General features: G+C 47.6%; 2 protein-coding genes across 6 annotated transcripts in view; one reads left to right on the forward strand and one right to left on the reverse strand.

Moving 5' to 3' along the window:
- Nucleotides 1–41: 41 nt before the first annotated feature.
- khnyn (KH and NYN domain containing) lies at nt 42–7,726 on the reverse strand. The gene is made up of 9 exons (XM_053415645.1): nt 7,568–7,726; nt 6,476–6,734; nt 5,308–5,442; nt 3,053–4,782; nt 2,406–2,536; nt 2,104–2,200; nt 1,570–1,677; nt 1,337–1,438; nt 42–1,189 (listed from the first exon to the last, which is right to left on the reverse strand). The coding sequence occupies exons 2-9, from the start codon at nt 6,731–6,733 to the stop codon at nt 802–804; spliced, it is 2,949 nt and encodes a 982-aa protein (XP_053271620.1). The 5' UTR covers nt 6,734; nt 7,568–7,726; the 3' UTR covers nt 42–801.
- A 1,078-nt stretch (nt 7,727–8,804) lies between these two features.
- Nucleotides 8,805–18,717, forward strand: part of LOC128429822 (receptor-interacting serine/threonine-protein kinase 3) — a 28,312-nt gene continuing 18,399 nt past the window's right edge. For 3 of the 5 annotated variants that reach the window (XM_053415647.1, XM_053415646.1, XM_053415648.1), the window contains exons 1-10: nt 8,805–9,255; nt 14,519–14,707; nt 14,800–14,968; nt 15,346–15,501; nt 15,618–15,766; nt 15,869–15,918; nt 16,421–16,570; nt 17,791–17,873; nt 17,978–18,041; nt 18,283–18,386. In XM_053415647.1, the coding sequence (XP_053271622.1) occupies nt 14,526–14,707; nt 14,800–14,968; nt 15,346–15,501; nt 15,618–15,766; nt 15,869–15,918; nt 16,421–16,570; nt 17,791–17,873; nt 17,978–18,041; nt 18,283–18,386 (1,107 nt within the window). In that variant the 5' untranslated portion in view covers nt 8,805–9,255; nt 14,519–14,525. The remainder of the gene's footprint in view (nt 9,256–14,518; nt 14,708–14,799; nt 14,969–15,345; nt 15,502–15,617; nt 15,767–15,868; nt 15,919–16,420; nt 16,571–17,790; nt 17,874–17,977; nt 18,042–18,282; nt 18,387–18,717) is intronic. The other 2 variants (XM_053415649.1, XM_053415650.1) reach the window with 2 other exon arrangements.

Raw genomic sequence — 18,717 nt, forward strand, 5'->3', positions numbered from 1 at the left:
CGCATGAGGAATCTGCAGACTCAGGAAACCAAAGAAAAACGTAAAATATACAATTTTATTTATTTTGAACAGTCAGAAAATCAACGTTTAAATCAAACCCGATGTTTTCTTCTACATAAAAGAACGAGTCCCGTCTCTTCCACAGTGAAAACATCGTATTCATCCTCTGTTCATTGGACCTGCTGTAAAATAAATTAGGATATAAAAGTGATGTCATAATCGCTGGTTTAGTATTTCCCCCTCATCTCACACCCGATGCTCTGACAAAACGTTTTTACATAGAAAGGATTAAAAATAGAAGAATAAATTCAGTACAACAAATAATTTTTGGAATATAAAAAGCATCTGTTAAGAAGTTAAGACGAGTCTCACTGGATTATTTTCTCAAACTCGACAAACAAAACAGAAAGTGCTGAAGTTAATAACAGAGAAGACGGAGGAGGCGGGGACACCGGTGACCTCACATCGGTCACGACAACCCTGAGGATGACGGCTGGTGTCATTACACATCGCTCACGACATTAAATAGAAGCTGTGGACTTTAAAATAAAGATGGACGACGTGTCTCCGCCTCCTCCCACTGTGCAAAGATGAAGAAAAAGATTTCATCTCTTGCTCTGATCGAGTCATTTAAAAGCAGAGTCTGTGCTAATAACAAAGTAAAACCAAACTTATGGGAAAAATGGAAACTCAGGTTAAGAAACCTCGACATTAACACTCAAACTAATGAGCTCCTTTGTACGTGGAGGACACAAAACAGGACAAGTTCTGGAGTTCACGCCAAAAAAGCAGGAGGGATTTCTAGTCCTGCTGCTCCAGGATCAGATCCGAGAGCATGTTGATGTCCGTCTCTGCCGGGTGCAGCTGCAGCACCAGCGTCACCACGTTGTCCTGAGCCGGGAACACATGACCGAGCTGCTCCCTCAGGTCGGCCGTGTCCTCGGGACTCCTGTGGGCCTGGAGCATCAGCCCAGGACCCGCAGCCCCGAGCTGCTTGTGCTGGGGCCCCATGTCCTTCCCCCTGCCGGGCCACTTCCCTTTCCCCCGGCCCCCCCTGCTCGCCGGATTCACGCCGCCGCCCGGCGTTCGGTCGCGGAAGTTCAGCAGCTCTGTTTGGGATCGGGGGGGTTTGGTCGGAGGGAAATTGGACGCTACGCCAGCAAAAGAGTGGTTTCCTGGGTCGGGAGTCCTGAGAGGAGACAGAGCTTCATTCAGAAACACGTTCACACATCATCAGTCAGGATTGGTTCTTCTCTGAAGACACCAGGACGTGGGAAACCCAATAGCTTTCCATGAAACATCTCTTTTCTCTTTGTGTGTGTGCACGTGCTGCTACCTGTGCTCTGAGCGCAGAAAGTGGTCCAGGTGGGGCCCTCCTCTCCCCATGGGGTCGTCCGGCACCATGAAGTGATCGCCCACAAACGTGTACTGAAGAAGTCTGGAGGGGGGGGGGCAACATGAGATTTAAAGCTTTAGTTGCTGATTAATCAACAAAATGTATAGAGGTGAAAGCCAAATGCCAGATGTGAGAGGTTCATGTGAACACAATCCAGTCCAGTGAGGACAAACCTCTTCTTGATGATGTCCCTCCACACGGGCGTCTCGTCAGAGAGGTCCCTCAGGTTGTCGTTGGTCACGATGACTCCGTCCGTCTTCTGAGCGAGTTGCAGCATGAGTCTGAGGAGACGAGGACGAGAAGACGAGGAGACGAGGACGAGAAGACGAGAAGACGAGAGGAATCAGACAAAGAACCAGAGACACAGGGTGTTGTTGTAAAGTATCATATTGAGTTTGGTGGATTTGTGACAGCAGCAGCTGTTCTGGGTCAGGTAGTAGAGGATCATGGGTAATAACCATCGTTCAGTTGTGTTTGATTTATATTTCAAAACATTGAAAACCACTTCATCGACAGACTTGATCCCCACGTGTCTGCAGGGGGCGCTGTTGCTCAGTAAAAGTCACCTGTTGTTGCTTTAACACATCAGCTGTACAAGTTGTGTTACCCTCACCAACACAGAGCTGTTTAACATTTAACAGTTTGTACTTTGACACAGGTCTCACACGTCAGGTCTCGTAAACCTTTTAAGTCACGAGTTGTCGTACCTGTCGTCGTACGAGGTGATCCTCTTGCCCTGCACCTCTCGGGAGGGGGTGTAGCTGAGCAGGCCCAGCTTCTGCAGCTCCGTCAGATAGTGCTGCTCTGAGACGCACAACACACACACACACACAATCACATGTTCACAGCTCTGATTCGTTTCCACCCTGCACACGTGACTCACAAATCAAACACAAAGCAAACACTGATTCTCTGACTGGGAGTAAATACAAAGCTGCAAACAACTCGAAGAGGTTTAATTGTGTTAACGTGAAGGTGATGACACAACACGGGGAACAGGAAGTGTCACCTTTGATCCTGGGGTCGCTCTTCTGTCTCCACTGAGGCAGCAGGGCGCTGATGTGCCGGTGGCCTCGGTCCCAGAAGTGCTGCACAGCCAGAGCGATTCCTCGACAGGAGAAGAAGTGACTGAGCCCGTGACTGCTCGGAGGAGAACCACCAGAACCACGCCATGGTTTCAAAGGGATCGGAGGTTTGTTAGTGAGGTTTCAGAGACACGTCAGGACAGATTCTCATGGAATGTAATGGGAGGATGTAATATGTGTCAGGGATGAACCCGGTGAGCTTTGGTGTGGATCTGGATCAGAGGTCGGAACCAGGATCTGGGTCTGGATGGCTAAAAGGCCTGATATTTGGGATTTGGTGCAGCTCCATTGAATTTAACGGGGGTCTGTGATCTACTGAGTGATGTTCTAGTCCAGGACGGATTCAGTGTACATCTCTAACCCTGGATTAAATACCTTTTATATCTCAAAACAATCTGTGATATATTTCCTAAAAGAAAAAATGGGAACCACACAAGCTAAATCTTTAACCCATATAAACCCTATAAACACATTCAGACTGGATGCGTCTATCCATCTTAAAGAAGCTGTGTGTGTGTGTGTCTGGGGGGGGGGGGGGGGGGGGGTTACATGTGAAGTTTGTTCAACCCACCTCATTGCCACGTTGCTCCCGTCGATGACCACCGTCCTCAGCTTGGCGTCTCCGGGCTGGTCTGTGAGCTGGAGATCGAACGTGGTCTGCAGTCCCTCTAGAAACCGCTGCTCGCCCGTCACCACCACGGAGGAAGCCGGCGTGAAGCCCCGCCTCTCCTTGGCTCTGGGTGGAGACTTGTGCGTCCTGGTGAAGAGGGGGGGCTGGGGGGCTTGAGAGGCTTGTTTTACAGAGACGGAGGACTTGGGCTTCGGGTGTGAGACTTTGTCGTGGGCTGAGTGATCTGGTTTCGGGGGGGCTGGAGGGGACCAGTAGATGGGTTCATCAAACAGTTTGTTGGTTTGTAGATTGGCGGGTGGAGGATCGAGAGATGAGGGATAAGTGGGCATGGGGGGGCCTTTGACCTCCGGCAGGACGACTGGGAGTCGAGCTTGTGACTCTGGAGGCTGGTGCTGCTTCGGCTGTGAGGCGTGTGGACTCGGTTTGTTGATCCAAGGGAACAAATCTGGTTCTGCAACACGCAGATTTGGGATTTGCACTTCCACCCGTCCTTCATCATCAGAGCCTTCATCCTCCTCCTCCTTCTCCAGCACCACATCATCCATCTCCCTGGGACCCTGGCTGGAGGCCTCCGTCCCCCGGACTCCCTCCCGCTGCAGCTCCACGAGGAGCTGGTGGGTGGATCGATCGGGCAACATGTTGTAGAATCTAGCCACGTTCTGCTCGGTGTACCCACAGCTGGCTGCAGCTTTCTTCAACACTCCGAGGACAAAGTCTTCCTCGTGTCCTTCCTCCTTGTCCTCTGAACCATGTCCCTCACAGTGGGTGGTGCCTCCTGTCGCCCCACTCGCTTCTCCAGTGCTGCTCATCACCGGATCCAGCCCTGCTGCCGTTTCCTCCTCCTCCCTGTGCTCTGTCTCGCAGGGTCGGTTCCTCTCGCTCTTATCCAGGGTAACACCATCTTTATGTGTTGGGTCCGGGACACCTTGAGGCCTCTGCTCCTGGTCACTGCGATCCTGCTCCTGTTGCACCAGATCCAGTATCTGCGAGGCCTCCTTCAATCCGGTTCTGGCGATCACCCGTTTCACGACGTCCTCCGTGTAGCCCATGGCTGTGAAGAACTTCAGAAGAAGCATAAACTCTTTGTTTCCCAGTGACAACTGTCGCTCCAGTTGGTCCTCCTCCCCCAGACCTTCTCTCTCTTTGGTCCCTGACGTGTCCCTCTGCTCCGGCTGCTCCTCTTCTCCGACCTCCTGTGGAGAAAGCTGTGGTCTTTCCTCAGAACCCTCTGCTCTTCCCCGGGCGCCGGCAGATGAGGAGTCTTTTCCCGAAGCTGCACTCATCCCTTCGACCGACCGCTCAGGAGCGCTGGTCGGCTCGAGGAGTGCGTATGTAGTGTCCGAGTGTCTGTCCCTTCCATTCTCGTTTCCACCTGTCCCCGACAAGTCCCTGCGTGATCCGAGCCCGGACTCTTTCACCAGATCCAGCAGGATTTCCTTCACCGAGCCTGGAAGCACCAGAAGGTCCAGGATGTGCCGGTCCTCCCACTGCTCAACCACAGCTTTGAAGGCCCGGCGTGAATCCAGGGACTCGTCCGAGCCTCTGTCCTCCGTCTCACAGCGTCTGGACTGTGTCCCCTCGTATCGATCCACCAGGTCCATGATGAGGGAGTACGCTCGCACCACCGGCTCTGCCAGACCGGATATCAGCAGGAACCCTGGAGCACCGACCTGGTTCCATGAGAGGGAAACAGAATTAGTCTTTCAGTGGCTGAGACCAACTCCCTTATTTCCTACAATGAAGAAGTAAACAGATTCATGAGGTATTTCCAAAGTATTCGTAGTAACCAGCAGCAAATACTGAAAAGGGAAGTTACTGAACATGAATAAAAAAATCCCTAAACAAACATGAGACAAGCATCTGTTTCTTCATAAGGGCGATAACTGCTGACGTAACAGGGACCTTGACTAATAATGTAATTTCTTGACGTAATAACAGAAATATAATCCCAGAATATCAGATTAATATCGATACTACATCTGTCATGAGAGGCACAGGAAGCAGCAAGTGGCTGACGGGGGATAGTTCATCAGAGTCAAATGTAAAGAAAAGAACAGAAATAAAAAGGAGGACATGAGGACGAAATCATCTGATCACCCCCTGGTGGCTGGTGGCAGTATAGTTCATAAACCACTACCAGCACTCCCACTAATCACAGTAAGTAAATAAAAAGGGTAGGAACACACCCCACCCACCAGAATGTGTGCAGAGGTGCTTTTTATCAGGCAGTCCATGAACAGCCCTCTGGCTCCACAGAAGACGCAGTGAAGGACCCCGGGGTAGGACACCTCCTGCTGCTCCTCCTGGTTCACGACTCCTTTCACGAATAACTAGAAGAAGGAGGGGGAGACATTTTCACCATCGTGGCTGAGCTGTTAAACATGGAAATAGTGAATCTTGTGAAGGAAAAATATTAGTTTGTCATTGTCACAGTTTGTCGAATGATATCACAAACACATGGTGCACACTGGTTTCCGGAGCTTTTGACCGTATCACATGATCTTCATTGGCAGATAAGCTGCAAAGTCGATCAAGGAACTCGAGAGAGACACACAACGAGCACAGAGATGCAAAGGAAATCATCAGGATCCACGCAGCTCGGAGCAAACAGGATGTACATTCAGCTCGTTCGACTGTTGTGTTAGGGTTGTTTGTTTGAGGCCTGATGTTGTTCAGTAGAGCCACAGCACTGGTGTGTTGTGTGTGTGTTGATCAGGTAACACAGTGTGTGTGTGTTGATCAGATGATCAGTTAAACCATTTGCTGGAAAGTCAACAGAAGTTTTTTAATCAATTCATCTGAATGAGTCACTTCCCCCCCGAACCCTGCCTGTTCTCTCAGTGAACTGGAGACTCACACAAACAGCAACAACACAACTTCACCTATTACTGATCCGGGTTCAGAAACTAGTTCACACATCAGGAGTGAAACTAGATCCACACGAATACAGAAATACAAGTAACGCCTCAATCACAGGCTACTACTTGGTTTTTAATAAACAATAACATGCAGTATAGGCCATTAACCTGCCTCCTCCATGTTCGCAGATGGGACCTGGGTCAGACCGAAGGGTCAAAATACAAATTCAATATGTTTAAGATGGTTTCTGTCATTTTGGGTTGTTTTCATTCTAGTTTGGTTTAAATTGTTTTAACTGATGATATAAAAACAGGGTGAATTGCATGATTTACTGAACCGTGATTGGCCGAGCATGTTTATTGGCACCACGGCTTCACACCAGGATCACAGACTGGCTCCAGATGAAATCAAAAGCTCAAGATGGAATCCCCCCCGTGTGCAGGATATTGTTTTGGTCTCAACCTGTGACTCATAATTGACGATAAAACCGGAGACATTTCTTACTTTGGCAGCTTTCACGTTGTGACTCGGCCCTCGGAGTTTGAGCCAAATCTGCCCGTTGTTGCCATGGGGCAAGTCGTCCGCCCCGATCCCAAAGGTCACGGTGAAGATCCGCTCCACGGTGCGGTGCAGCGAGGTGAGAGACCCCCGCAGCATCCCTGCACACGCAAACTCATCCTCCACCTCGGGGGGGCGCCCTCCTCCATCGGCTCGGTCAGCGTCCATCCCTCGTTCTGCTACCAGCGGCAGAGGCTGGAACATACTGCCAAGAACACATCTGTTAGGAAATGTTCTCACACTTTGGTGGAAAATATAGTAAAAAAATAAACTAATATATATATATAATATTCACTCATGTTTTGAAACATCCCCCCCGACATTTAAAAAATGGCTGAAATTAAAAACAAACAATGTAAAGTAGGTTTCTTATGATCAGTCAGGCTTTACATTGTTTTAAATGGCATACTATTATATAGTATGTAATATATATATTATGTAATCATCTCGTGGAACCATAACAATTTATATATAAAGTATATAATAAAATAAACATCACAGAGATGATGTGCTTTTATGTTTAAATTTACTATCTGTATATTCGTGTTATCTTTTAATTTAGGATTATTTTTAATCAAATTTATGGTTAAATTGTAAACTAGCTTTCATAAGGGTTCGATAACATGAACAGTATCTATCAGCCTGTACTATTTATGAAGTTATATATTATTTAGTTTGATCTCAGAGCTTCACACTTTGTGGCCACGGGAGGATTCGAGTTCTCCTTCACAACAACACACAACAACACACAACAAACCAGTGGGTTCACAACGATCAGAGTTTCACACGTGTTGGATCTTAGAAGTATTGTTGAAACATAACGTGGTGGAATAAATCAGAAATGTCATAATTCGTGTGGAGATGTTTGAGGCTGTAACTCTATCTCCACCCTGATCTGTGTGACTATAGAGGAAATAGAAACCAGTAGAAACAACACTATCAGAGCAGGAAGTGCAGCACAGACACGGACACACACAGTTGTGTTGCCTCGCGAGGATGAAAAGTGTGATAACAACTCGTTTTGTGTGTTGCTCTTACGTCGAGGCTCGATCGCTCTTCACCGTTTCTCTCCCGGCAGGAGACGGGGTCGATCCCCGCCTCAGTCTTCCGCGCTCACGCGACAACAACAACACGGACACCGAGCGACGTCCGTCATCTCAGCCGAGCACCGCTCACCGGAGGCGGCCAGGGGGAGCCGGAGTCACCGGGGCCCGGGGAGGGCGAGCAGGAGGCCGGCGGCGGAGGACCAGGACATCGGTGCTGCCGCGGCGGTGGAGAGACAAAACCGAAACTAAACACGCACACGCACAAGCACGCGCACTCACACACACCCACTCAGACAGAGTCAACAATCATAATAATCAATAATCTTCCTACAAACTAAAAGTTGTTCAACATAAAAAAATGCCGCCATGTTTCCTTATTTTAATTTGAACATGAATTATCAGTGTAGATAATAAACATGATTATTATCCAGCTTTTTTTTTTTAAAGTGTTTTTTTAAAAGTGATTGTGTGTCAGACAGGAGATGGGGGGAGGGGGGGATTTCCACTGACGTCACAAGGGGGTTTTCTGTCTCTCTGTGTTTGACTCAGTGACACAGACTTAAAGACATAATGTCTAAAACACGTCACACACATCACTAACACATATTTACAGCATGAAAGAGATTCTGAAATCACCCTGTAGATAAAAAAAGATAAACAAATATAATATAATATATAATAATGTCTATTTAAAGCCAGGTCATGATTTGAAAGTCTCCTGGTAGACGAGGAGCGAGTTTGTCTTTCGAACAGGAAGAGACATGTTACCTCCACTTCCTGTCTGTCAATGCTCTGTTGTTTCTATTGTCCACAAATCAAACAGAAGAACGACCCTCCGCTTTATGACGTCCTGCTGGTTTCTTACTTTAGTTGAACTGTGGAGAACAACAGTTGCATGGGGTCGCACTGGTGCAGGTGTCCCTAATAAAGTGAGCACTGCATTAGTGCTGCACACGTTTACTGTTGATTATCACATGTTATTAAATCCACTGTCAGTCATTACAGACTCAGCCCCCTGCTGGCGAAATATTAAACTTCATGCGCTGCTCGAAATGTCCAAGTAAAGAAGGAGTCGAGTTTTAAAAAGGATTAGATGACAGATAGAGAGAGAGAGAGAGAGAGAGAGAGAGACAGAGACAGAGACAGAGCCAGAGACAGACAGACACACACAGAGAGAGAGAGAGAGAGAGAGAGAGAGAGAGAGACAGACAGAGAGAGAGAGAGAGAGAGCGAGACAGAGACAGAGACAGAGCTAGAGACAGACAGACACAGAGAGAGAGAGAGAGAGAGAGACAGACAGACACACAGAGAGAGAGAGAGAGAGAGAGAGAGAGAGAGAGAGAGAGAGAGAGAGAGAGAGAGAGAGACAGAGAGATAGAAAGAGAGAGATAGAGACACACAGAGAGAAAGATAAAGATAGAGATAGATAGATAGATGACACAGACAGGGGTAGAGACAGATAGAGAGACAGATTATCGTGATAAAAAAATAAGACATATCTACACTATGTGCAAAAATGCTGTTGTCACCACGACAAACCACACACACACACACCTTATGGAATGTTATGGGATGGATCTGCGTCGCTCTCTCTCTCTTCTGCTTTAATCTGTTCACATGTAGCTGCTGCTGAGAGAGAGAGAGAGTCACTGGGCGAGCAGGAGGGTTTTCACAACGAGGGTGAGTGCTTTCCCTGTTCTTAAGAAATCATATTCATATTCTTATCAGTGTTGTGTCTGCAGGAAATCAAACTGTGAGGTAGTTTCTATCTTTAATAATTGTTTTTTTACTTATCACAAGCAATGTGAATCTGCTGTTTAATCAAAGGTTCAGATTAGATTAGTCTTGTTTCTTTAACGTTTTAACCCTAGAACACTAACGTCGGGTGTGTTTTACCCGAGCGAGTGTGGTCATGGGGTTTTCATTGTGTTGCTGCTCTTTGAGTGACTTGGGTAGCTTCAGACTGCTGACTAACGTCATAGAAGGTCGGCTAGTTTCCCTGCTCCCATTCCTGTTTTTTTTCAATAAGCAGGTGTTCGGGTGACGTTAGTGATAGAGGGTAAAATATTTGTTGAATATGATATAAGTTGTAAACGATGCAGGGATGCCTCTCCTGGAACCGTCACCTTATCGTGGTGGAGAGGTTTGCGTGTCCCTGTGAACCTGAGGGCTGTGTTGTCTGGAGCCTTGTGCTCCTGGTAGGGTCTCTCATGGCAGAGTGGTCTCAGGTTAAGAATGGTTCAAAAACCCTCAATGAATATCGATGGAAGAGGAGATGGGACCCAGCCCGGAGGAAGCCCGGGGCCCCCGTCTGGAGCTAGGCCCAGACGGAGGGCTCGATGGCGAGCGCCTGGTGGCCGGGTTTGCCACGGAGCCCGGTCGGGCACAGCCCGAAAAAACTACGTGGCGCCCCCCCTCTCTTCATCTCATGGGCCCACCACCTGTGGGAAGACCCGTTGGGGTCGGGTGCGCAGCCACATGGGTGGCAGCGAAGGTCAGGGGTCTCGACGGACCAGACCCGGGCGGCAGAAGCTGGCTCTGGGGACGTGGAACGTCACCTCGCTGTGGGGAAAGGAACTGGAGCTTGTGAGGGAGGTGGAGCGCTACCAGTTAGATCTGGTGGGGCTTACCTCCACGCACAGTCTCAGCTCTGGTACCGTACTCCTGGATAAGGGTTGGACTCTATTCTTCTCCGGAGTTGCCAAGGGCGTGAGGCGCCGGGCGGGTGTGGGGATACTCATAAATCCCCGGCTGAGCGCCGCGGTGTTTACCCCGGTAGACGAGAGGGTCGCCTCCCTGCGCCTAAGGGTTGTAGGGGGGAAAACTCTGACTGTTGTTTGTGCGTATGCACCAAACAGCAGCTCAGAGTACTCGGCCTTCTTGGAGACCCTGAATGGAGTCCTGTATGGGGCTCCAGTAGGGGACTCCGTAGTTCTGCTGGGTGACTTCAATGCCCACGTGGGCAACGATGGAGATACCTGGAGAGGCGTGGTGGGGAGGAACGGCCTCCCTGATCTGAACCCGAGCGGTCGTTTGTTATTGGACTTCTGTGCTAGTCATGGATTATCCATAACAAACACCATGTTCGAACATAAGGGTGCTCATAAGTGTACCTGGTACCAGAGTACCCTAGGCCGAAGATCAATGATCGATTTTGTGATCGTGTCATCTGATCTGAGGCCGCATGTTTTGGACACTCGGGTAAAGAGAGGGGCGGAACTGTAAACCGACCACCATCTGGTTGTGAGTTGGATCAGGGAATGGGGGAAATTTCCGGATAGACCTGGTAAGCCCAAACGAGTAGTGCGGGTGAACTGGGAACGTCTGGAGGAGGCCCCCGTCCTAGGTATCTTCAACTCACACCTCCGGCGGAGTTTTTCTGGCATTCCTGTGGAGGTTGGGGACATTGAGCCGGAGTGGGCGGTGTTCAAAGCCTCCATTGCTGAAGCTGCGGCGGCTAGCTGTGGCCTCAGGGTCTTAGGCTCCTCAAGGGGCGGTAACCCTCGGACACCGTGGTGGACACCGGTGGTCAGGGAAGCCGTCCGATTGAAGAAGGAGGCCTTCCGGGATATGATATCCTGGAGGACTCCTGACTCGGTTGCAGGGTACCGACAGGCCCGAAGGGCTGCAGCTGCTGCCGTGTCGGAGGCTAAGCAGCGGGTGTGGGAGAAGTTCGGAGAGGTCATGGAGAAGGACTTTCGGTCGGCACCAAAGTGTTTCTGGAAGACTATCCGGCACCTCAGGAGGGGGAAACGGGGAACCATCCAAGCTGTGTACAGTAAGGATGGGACTCTGTTGACCTCAACTGAGGAGGTCGTCGGACGTTGGAAGGAACACTTTGAGGAACTCCTGAATCCGAATAACACGCCCTCTATGTTGGAGGCAGAGCTCGAGGTTGATGGTGTTTCGTCGTCAATTTCCCTGGTGGAGGTCACTGAGGTAGTCAAACATCTCCGCAGTGGCAAAGCCCCAGGGATTGATGAGATCCAGCCAGAAATGCTAAAGGCTCTGGGTGTTGAGGGGCTGTCATGGTTGACACGCGTATTCAACATCGCGTGGGAGTCGGGTACAGTGCCAAAGGAGTGGCAAACCGGGGTGGTGGTTCCCCTGTTCAAAAAGGGGGACCAGAGAGTGTGTACCAACTATCGGGGTATCACACTTCTCAGCCTCCCTGGTAAAGTCTACTCCAAGGTGCTGGAAAGGAGGGTTCGGCCAATCGTCGAACCTCAGATTGAAGAGGAACAATGCGGTTTTCGCCCCGGACGTGGAACTACGGACCAGCTCTTCACTCTCGCAAGGATCCTGGAGGGGGCCTGGGAGTATGCCCATCCGGTCCACTTGTGTTTTGTGGATCTGGAGAAGGCGTATGACCGGGTCCCCCGGGAGAAACTGTGGGAGGTGCTGCGGGAGTATGGGGTAAGGGGGTCTCTCCTCAGGGCCATCCAATCACTGTACTCCCAAAGCGAGAGCTGTGTTCGGGTCCTCGGCAGCCAGTCAGTTTCGTTCTCAGCGGGTGCTGGTCTCCGCCAGGGCTGCGCCTTGTCACCAATCCTGTTTGTGATATACATGGACAGGATATCGAGGCGTAGTCGTGGTGGGGAGGGGTTGCAGTTCGGTGGTCTGAGGATCTCGTCACTGCTTTTTGCGGATGATGTGGTCCTCATTGGATCATCGGCTTGTGACCTTCAGCACTCACTGGATCGGCTGGCGGCCGAGTGTGAAGCGGCTGGGATGAGGATCAGCACCGCTAAATCTGAGGCCATGACTCTTAGCAGGAAACCGATGGATTGCTTACTCCGGGTAGGAAATGAGTCCTTAGCCCAAGTGAAGGAGTTCAAGTACCTCGGGGTCTTGTTCGCGAGTGAGGGTACTATGGAGCGTGAGATTGGCCGGAGAATCGGAGCAGCGGGGGCGGTATTGCGTTCGCTTTACCGCACCGTTGTAACGAAAAGAGAGCTGAGCCGCAAGGCAAAGATCTCGATCTACCGGTCGATCTTCGTTCCTATCCTCACCTATGGTCATGAGGGCTGGGTGATGACCGAAAGGACGAGATCGCGGGTACAAGCGGCCGAGATGAGTTTTCTCAGAAGGGTGGCTGGCGTCTCCCTTAGGGATAGGGTGAGAAGCTCAGTCATCCGTGAGGAACTCGGATTAGAGCCGCTGCTCCTTTACTTAGAAAGGAGTCAGCTGAGGTGGTTCGGGCATCTGGTAAGGATGCCCACTGGGCGCCTTCCTTGGGAGGTTTTTCAGGCACGTTCAGTGGGGAGGAGACCTCGGGGAAGACCCAGGACTAGGTGGAGAGATTATATCTCAACACTGGCCTGGGAACGCCTCGGGATCCCCCCGTCAGAGCTGGTCAATGTGGCCCGGGAAAGGGAAGTCTGGGGCCCCCTGCTTGAGCTGCTCCCCCCGCGACCCGACCCCGGATAAGCGGATGACGATGAAGATGAAGACGATGCAGGGAGATTGTGCCTTCACCGGACATGTCCTAGGAACAGCTGGACCGAAGAACAAGTTCCCAGTTCTATTATTATTTTATTTTAGGAATTTGTCTTTTACGACTCTTTAACAAATTTTTCACTAATTTTAGATCCTTGTTATAGGATCCCCTCATGATACCTTTTTTTGGTTTTAAGCGATGTTGTATCGGGGAAAATAAAAGAAGAGTACTTCAAATTGCCATGTATTGTTGTACATTAATATATTTTGATGGAAAGTTTTTTATCGGGTATATTATATCGGGTAAAATGTGCCCGACGTTAGTGATGTTGTAAGTAATCGTACGTTCGTGTTCTAGGGTTAAACCAAACGTTTAAATAGCTTTAGTGTCGGGGCCTGGACAAAAGGCAGGTAGCTTCGTCTGTGATGTTACATCATATTAACATTCAATGAAACAACTGAAAGTATTTGTGAACGCTTCGAGTGGTTGAACAGGAGTTACTGGTATTCATTCCACCTTCAGTAACCTGAACAACATGTTGGTTCCTGTGAAATCTGTGAGTGTGCGTGTGAATGCAGCCGCTTGTAGAAACACAACGTTTAGAAACGGGCCTCAGAAGAAGAACCTAAAGGTCACTTCATCCTTTCTTCCCCCCCAATGTTGATTAAAGAGTCGGAACAAACAGGAGAAATTATGTTTTTCACCATGACACCATGAATTGTGACTCGATTCTATTTACTTCCTGAAATGAACTGACAGAAAGGGTTAGGGTTAGAATATGACAGATTTTGGGGGGAGACAAGTTAAAGAAAGGATTTTTAAAAGAGATTCTCAACGACAAATATTACATTTAGTTATTTAAGTCAATAATCAACCAAAAAATGCAAAATATTTTCTTGTTCAGGGTCTAGAACTTAAGGATTTCCTGTTCTCTGCAGTTTTTAGGTTTTATATTGTTGTTCACAGCTTTGTTAGGCATCAGCTCGAGGAAGTTTCCATGAACCTCTTTTAGTTAACTAAGTTCTTTTCCTTTTATTAACAGAGAGAATGAAGTTATTCAGAAATAATCCAATAAAGAAATACATATATATGTTTGTGTCACATGATCTGATACATTGACATTACGTTACCAAAGTCTAAAGTTAACAGGATTTGATAATTTCACTGGTTCATGAAGTATCTCAAGAACTCGTCCAGTCAACAAGAACCTGAACAATAAACTGCCTCAAGGGCCGTATTGTGTGTGAATATGAAGATTGGTCGATAGGACAAGAAAAGAGCTCTTGAATTCATTCCATCTACCATTTACATGTCAACTGTCATTCAGCAAATAAGAAATTTCACGTCCTCATGTGGAATAAACTGTCAAATCCCCCAAACACTAGTGAGCAGCGACATTTATAAAGTTTCCTTATCGGAGATAAACTCTGGTTTTAATCGAGTGGAAATGATTTAAATTACCTTCTTCCCTCGGTGTTACCTCCTTTCCAACAAATTCTAAAGAATTACAATGGACCCTGAAGGAGTTCCTCTTCCAGTGAACATGGCTCTGCCAGCTCCAGTGATGATAGAAGACTCGATCCTCACAAACTGGGTTTCGATCGGCGCCGGGGGGTTTGGAGAAATCTACAAAGCCAGGCATCAGGGGTGGTGCCTAGACGTGGCCATTAAGCTGCTTCATAACGATGACGGGTGAGAAGCTACCAAAGATTTCGGTTTTCTGCAAGTGACAATAAGTGAGATTTACTGACGTGTCACACACTCACACACACACACACACACAGGACCAGTTTATCTTTGCTGCGGGAGGTCGAAATGATGCTTCAAGGAAGCAGCGACTATGTTATGCCGGTCCTTGGCATCTTCAGGGGTCGACCCCAGAACTCTGGACCCTCAGCCCAGCTGGGTCTGGTCATGAAGTACATGGAGAAAGGATCTCTGGAGTCCCTACAGGTAACACACTCCTTCAGTCATGTCAGTGTGTGTGTGGCTCAGTAGAAACTATCATAATGATATTTGGTACTAATGTTCAGAGGACGAGTCCTACTAAGTCAGATCATCACGTGAGTTCACTGTTACCTGGTGAATCATCTCCACATGACTTGTGATGGTTCCACGAGGATGAATCTTGTGTCTGTTTGTTGCTTTTTCTTTTCAGCAGGATTACACAAATACTCCTAAACGGAAGTTTTGCTTAATCCTGTTGACGAACAAACAAGTGGACTCGTTATCAGAGGCTGAACTAAGATCATCCTCCATCTTTATCTATACAGTAGCTGAAAAACATAATGTGATCCCAGCTGTCCTTATTCCTCACATTTTGTGAACAGAAAACTTTAGACGGAGTTCCTCCGTTACCACTGGTCTTCAGGCTGGCTCACCAGGTGGCTCTGGGGATAAACTTCCTCCACAGCCTCCTCTCTCCAATCCTCCATCGTGACCTGAAGCCCAGCAACGTGCTGCTGGACTCGTATCTCAATGTCAAGGTGAGTGCGAGGTTCACTTGATACTGTTATGGCATGTTTTTTATGGAGACTTAATGATCTGAGCGAGACAATAACGCTAATTGTGTCTAACTGCCTCACTGCTCCTTCTTCTCCAGCTCACAGATTTTGGCCTTTCTAAGCCTAGTCAGACTCAGGCTCAGGTTTCCAAGAAGGATTTAGAAGACGGGGCAGGGACGATCAGCTACATGCCACCGGAGGCTTTTGACATAAATTACAAACATTCACGATCCTTTGATATCTACAGGTACGAGAACCAGGCTTGAATAACTATTTTAGTTGTTGTGTAACTTTAAGGGAGACGTGTTATGTGTGGTGATCGTGGTCTTTAACCTTCTCTTTGTTCCAGCTATGGTATCCTGCTGTGGTCCATCGCCACAGGGAAACAACCATATCCACGTTAGTGATGATTTGCTGTTTCATAGCTTCTCTCTCATCCTTTGTATTCTCTGTGTGTCATTGAGCCACATGCTGCTATTTTCAGTCTTATTCAAAATCTAATACACATATATTCTTGATATTAACTACTATTTGAACAAATCAAACTAATTAGACCAAAGTTATTTAATTGGGGGGTTTAAATCTTTCAAAATTCATCTTTTGATGAAAAATGTGCCTTAATAATTACACTTTCTATTCTACCACAAGGGGGTGCCAAAGTTTAGAGTAAAAAAATGATTCTATATCCGGATGAACTCAAATACAGATTTTGTCATCTGGTCTATTAGTCGTGTTTATTCTGTTGTTAATATTTTGACAATGCAGCTTTAATACTATAATTAAAGTAGATTTTTTATCAAATTACATTGTACATTAAAGTGTCGACTCTTAAAACATTTCATCTAAGCTCAACAGGTCACAGTCTCCACAGCCTGTTTTTATAATCTCCTCCCTACTCTAGATGTACAACCCAGCCTTGTGGTGTTCCTGATCCCCAAGGGACAACGACCATCACTGGAAGAGCTCAGCAACCAGGTGGAGCTGAGGGGACTGGTGGAGCTCATGGAAAAATGCTGGGAGACCAGTTCCACCCTAAGACCCTCATCCTTGGGTGAGAAGAGCACTTCATTTAGCCTGGGAAAACTACTGAGCATAACACAAATAATACAATACATTTAACGTGCACTTTGACATTTTAGTTTTGGTGGGAACTTGGGGATTAACAAACACAGACAAATACTAATCCTTTACTCGTTTGTATGGTGGCCCTGAGAGCTCAACGAACAGCAACTTAAGAAAATACATGCAAGTTGACAAAACACAAGCAAAGTAAGAAAACATCTTCATCAATTTCACAACACAACACATTACAGAAGTTCGCAGCAAATACAAAAAGTGCGCAGCACCGCGCTGCAAATAGAGAAACGCGCTGCAAATAGAGGAGAAACGACAATGGCAGTGTTTCCAGAGGACAGCTAAAAGTGATGGACACTGCTGCCTCATACAAATTCGGTTCCACAAAGGGGTCGGAAACCCGCGGCTCTGGAGCCGCATGCGGCTCTTCAGCCTCACTGTGTGTGTGTGCGTCTGTGTGTGTGTAGCGACCCCGACCACTCGCTCAGAAGAGGGGGCAAAATGTCTCTTCTGATATTAAAGGTTTCCTCCCCCTGCACACTATGGACAATACATGGCCTCACAAACAGGGGCTTGCTTGTTAGCGCTGTTTATTCCGTTTAACAGGAGAAGACGGCATGTCTCTAGATCGGACCATCTTCAGAGCTCAGAGCTCACTGTGGCTCTCTCCGAGCGAGGGGGCGGGGTCCGGGCCCCGGTGCGCAGCTAAACACACACATACACACACACACACACACACACACACACACACACACACACACACACACACACACACACGCACACACACAGCCACTGCAGAGGGGCTGAGGAGCCGCGGGTGGCCGACCCCTTTGCGGAACCGAATTTGTATGATGTATTGGACGGTTTTGTGTCTCCTGTGGCAGCAGTGTCCATCACTTTTAGCTGTCCTCAGGAAACACTTCCATTGTCGTTTCTCCTCTATTTGCAGCGCGTTTCTCTATTTGCAGCGCGGTGCTGCGTGTTTGTGTATTTGCTGCGCACTTTTTGTATTTGCTGTGCACTTTTTGTATTTGCTGTGCATTTCTGTAATGTGTTGTGTTGTGTTGTGAAATTTATGAAGATGTTTTCTTACTTTGCTTGTGTTTTGTCAACTTGTATGTGTTTTCTTAAGTTGCTTTTCGTTGAGCTCTCAGGGCCACCGTACGTTTGTGCTCTAACATGAAATCTTTCTGGCAGATTGTACAAAGATCACAGAGAAACTGTATGAGAGGCAGAAACGTGGAATTAATGATTCCGTCCATGAAGTGCTGAAGAAACTGGTAAATATCAAATATCTCCACAAACGTGTCACGCTGACGCTGCACAACATTAACATGACACATCAGAACCACTTGAGACTGATCCGTCACTTCCTGTTTTGCAGGAGCAGAAGGAACAAGAGAAAATGACGGAGAAGCTTCAGAGCCTTCACGTCACTCCAGCCTCAGGTTTCACAAATTATTTCAGTTTCAACAGATGATTTTTCATCCACTTTTCTGAAACGAGAGTTGGATGAAACACTTTGAGCAGAACCCAGCTGCTGGCTTTAGCTGCACATGTGCAGAGGAAACTCAATCTTCTCATCCAACTGCAGACGATAATGAATCTCTTACTTTGAGTTTGATAAAAATTATGATCATTACTCATTTTGTTATTATAAACCTCTCTGAATCCGTCCTTTCCTTCCAGTGTCTCCCAGAGTTGAAGCGATGAAGAATCATGAGATTCGAGATTCAAGTATCAAGAAGAGGTCCCGTCTTCACATGAAGACGGGACCTCTTCCGCCCGTTCAGGTGAGAAACAATATAAAGAGATATTAGATATGATCAGAGTTCAGACCCTCGCTGCATCGTTCGGTTCCTTACTGGATGAAATTACTTTATTTCTTATAACTCATGTGACTCACTGGTCTCTTATTTAATGTTTATACTGTTGGGTTTCATAAGGACGTGTTTTTTTGCTGCTTCAGCGAAATATTACATGCATCACTTCCTGCTGAACCATATTGAGTTTGTGTCAGGGTCAATCAGCGACAGAATTTATATAGTAATTTAAATTATATATGTATATACACACATCAACAATCTAATGATGACTTATATCTTATTTTATATATTGTATATA

The sequence above is a fragment of the Pleuronectes platessa genome, chromosome 23, assembly GCF_947347685.1.
Source record: "Pleuronectes platessa chromosome 23, fPlePla1.1, whole genome shotgun sequence".
NCBI lineage: Eukaryota > Metazoa > Chordata > Actinopteri > Pleuronectiformes > Pleuronectidae > Pleuronectes > Pleuronectes platessa.

What these genes read in the sequence shown, in the direction of transcription:
- khnyn (XM_053415645.1), bottom strand. Translation starts at nt 6,733, where the DNA reads ATGTTCCAGCCTCTGCCGCTGGTAGCAGAACGAGGGATGGACGCTGAC. An exon ending in ATCACCTCGTACGACGACAG is followed by an intron (nt 1,678 to 2,103) that starts GTACGACAACTC and finishes TCGTCTCCTCAG; the next exon opens with ACTCATGCTGCAACTCGCTC. An exon ending in TTTCTGCGCTCAGAGCACAG is followed by an intron (nt 1,190 to 1,336) that starts GTAGCAGCACGT and finishes GTCTCCTCTCAG; the next exon opens with GACTCCCGACCCAGGAAACC.